The sequence below is a fragment of the Entamoeba invadens genome (genome assembly GCF_000330505.1).
Source record: "Entamoeba invadens IP1 unplaced genomic scaffold scaff_1105074725867, whole genome shotgun sequence".
NCBI classification, from domain to species: Eukaryota; Evosea; order Mastigamoebida; family Endamoebidae; genus Entamoeba; species Entamoeba invadens.
The window spans coordinates 34,165-36,780 of record NW_004443675.1 but is presented as its reverse complement, the minus strand read 5'-3'; the positions used below and the strand labels follow the sequence as shown (position 1 = coordinate 36,780).

The 2,616-nt window shown below is 33.4% G+C and overlaps 1 protein-coding gene across 1 annotated transcript; it reads left to right on the top strand.

Moving 5' to 3' along the window:
- Nucleotides 1–15: 15 nt before the first annotated feature.
- EIN_432210 (protein serine/threonine kinase) lies at nt 16–2,616 on the top strand (the record flags this gene model as incomplete). Its single annotated transcript, XM_004260422.1, has 1 exon — nt 16–2,616. A coding segment is annotated over one exon (2,601 nt), but the record flags the coding sequence as incomplete, so codon positions are not given.

Sequence of the window (2,616 nt, the reverse complement as noted above, 5' to 3'; positions counted from 1 at the left end):
CCCAATTCACAAGGTATTTGTGTTTTATGTTGTACAAATTACACATCATGTACTAAATGTAATACTACAAATTGTTTGGAATGTTCCGATAACCTTTTTCCATATGAAAACAAGTGTATCGATTGTAAAAAGTTCTTTGGTGATTGCGCCAAGTGCACCACAGATGTTTGTACGGTATGTAATACTAAAAGTTCAATTGTTGGGTATAAATGTTTGAATTGTAGTACATACAACACACAATGTTTGACATGTGATTATGAAAAATGCACAGACTGCTTAGCTCCATATACTTTATATAACAAAATGTGTTACAACTGCAATGCTTTTTCTAATTGCCAAAACTGCACAACTGACACATGTAAAGTTTGTAAGAATGGATATGGTCTCACCACAATAAACACATGTATTTCATGTTCTACATTTGGTGGTCAATGTAGTAAATGTACTGGAGACAAATGCATTGAATGTAGCCAGAATTACTTTTTAAAAGAAGACAACACATGTGCTAGTTGTGATAAAATGGAGGGGTGTAGTGTATGTCAGTCTACTGGCTGTTTACAATGTTCTGATGGATATTTCAAAGTTGGAAATACATGTCAGAAATGTATCAATGATTGTATGACTTGCACAAATAATATGACTTGTGATAAATGTTCCAATGATACACTATTTTATAAAGAAGATGAAATGAAATGTACTACGTGTCCAACTGATAACTATTACAAGAAAGATGGGATTTTATGTAAAAAGTGTTATGCTGAGTGTAAAACATGTGACACTTTAAGCATATGCACAACATGTATTGATGGGTATTATATGGCATCTGATGATTTTTGTTACACGTGTACATCTAGAAATTGTTTGACGTGTACAATTGATTCTTGTGAGACGTGTTTGCCCCGGTATGTACTTAAAGATCACAAGTGTGTATTATGTAACGAAGTAGATAAAACATGTTTAAAATGTCATACCTATAATAACGAACAAGTTTGTGATGAGTGTATTTCTGGGTATTGGCTTGAGGATAATAAATGTGTGACCTGTGAAGGCTGTGGTGACAAAGGATGTTCCAGAGAGAACAAAAAGTGTTATAATTGTCCCCAATATGATCAAGTTTTAATCAATGGTACTTGTGTCAGAAATACATTGTGTGATATGACTGATAATAATAATATTTGTATACAATGTGTATATCCATATATATTAGTTGGGGGAACATGCATTAAAAGTGTATCACAAACAACAAATGGCGTGGTGAAATACACAGATTATTACATTAAAGGCTCTGATATTGGCTGTGATTTAATTAAAGATCAACAATGTGAGACATGCAAAAGTGACCGATATTTAAATGATGGTGTTTGTTTGAAATGTGAAGAAATCTATCCCAATTGTATTTCATGTCAAAGTGACTTGACAACAAATATAAAACAAGTGATATGTAACACCTGTCAAATTGGTTACTTTCCAGAAATTCAATGTAAGTCGTGTGAATTGATATATGGCTGTAAAGAGTGTTTCAACGTCTTAAAAAATGATTCATTGCATGCAAAAACGTGCACCAAATGTCAAGACACGTTTAAATTCAACAACGGCAGTTGTGAAAAAGTAGCACATTGTATTCAAGGAAATGAAGACATATGTACACTTTGTGAAAGAAATTACGTTGTGTCGGGTTCGGGGTGTAAACCATGTGGTGAAGTGTATGACAATTGCATAGAAAGTGACAATGACATCTGCACCAAATGTGATTCTTCACATTATCTAGACAGTGATGATTTATGTAGTCTTTGTACCATTCCAAATTGTGTCGATTGTAAGCCAAATGGTGAGTGTAATAAATGTGAAACTAATTTCACACTTGGAACAACCTTAATGAATTGTGTTTCTTGTGACACCATAGATTCATGTAGTTATTGTGATCCAACAAAAATAATGACATGTTCAATATGTTCTCCAACAACCTTTAATGTCAATGGAATCTGTCAGACTTGTGGCTCAATAGATAATTGTGAAGCTTGTTCATCGCCATCAAAATGTGATAAATGTGTGTTGGGCTTTTATCCCGAAACCAATATGTGTAAATCATGTTTGAATATCGAAGGGTGTAAAGATTGTTTAAATTCAGAAAAGTTGTGCACATCGTGTCAAGATGGGTATCTCATGGAATCTAATGTATGTCAAAAATGTAGTAATTTCTTCGACCATTCTGTCTATTGTACACAAAATGAAGCAACAAAATGTGAACCTGGTTATTTCATTAAACATGGGAGGTGTTCTGGATGTGAATCTATTTATGGATGTATCGAATGCACTTCAGATAATAATTGCACCAAATGCGACACTGAGTTAACATTGATTGTTAAAAATGGAGTATCTCAATGTACTGATAACTGTGGAATTGACAATTGCATAAGTTGCAACGAAGACAACACATGTAAACAATGTTCTTTACCATACACATTAAGTGAAGGTATATGTAAATATTGTTATGAAGCAAATGAGCATTGTGGACTTTGTTCTGTTGATGGGAAATGTACTACTTGTGAGTCGAATGAATATTTCCTTGAAAATGGAAAGTGTCTCAAGTGTAATTTGAAAACCGGATTTGACAAT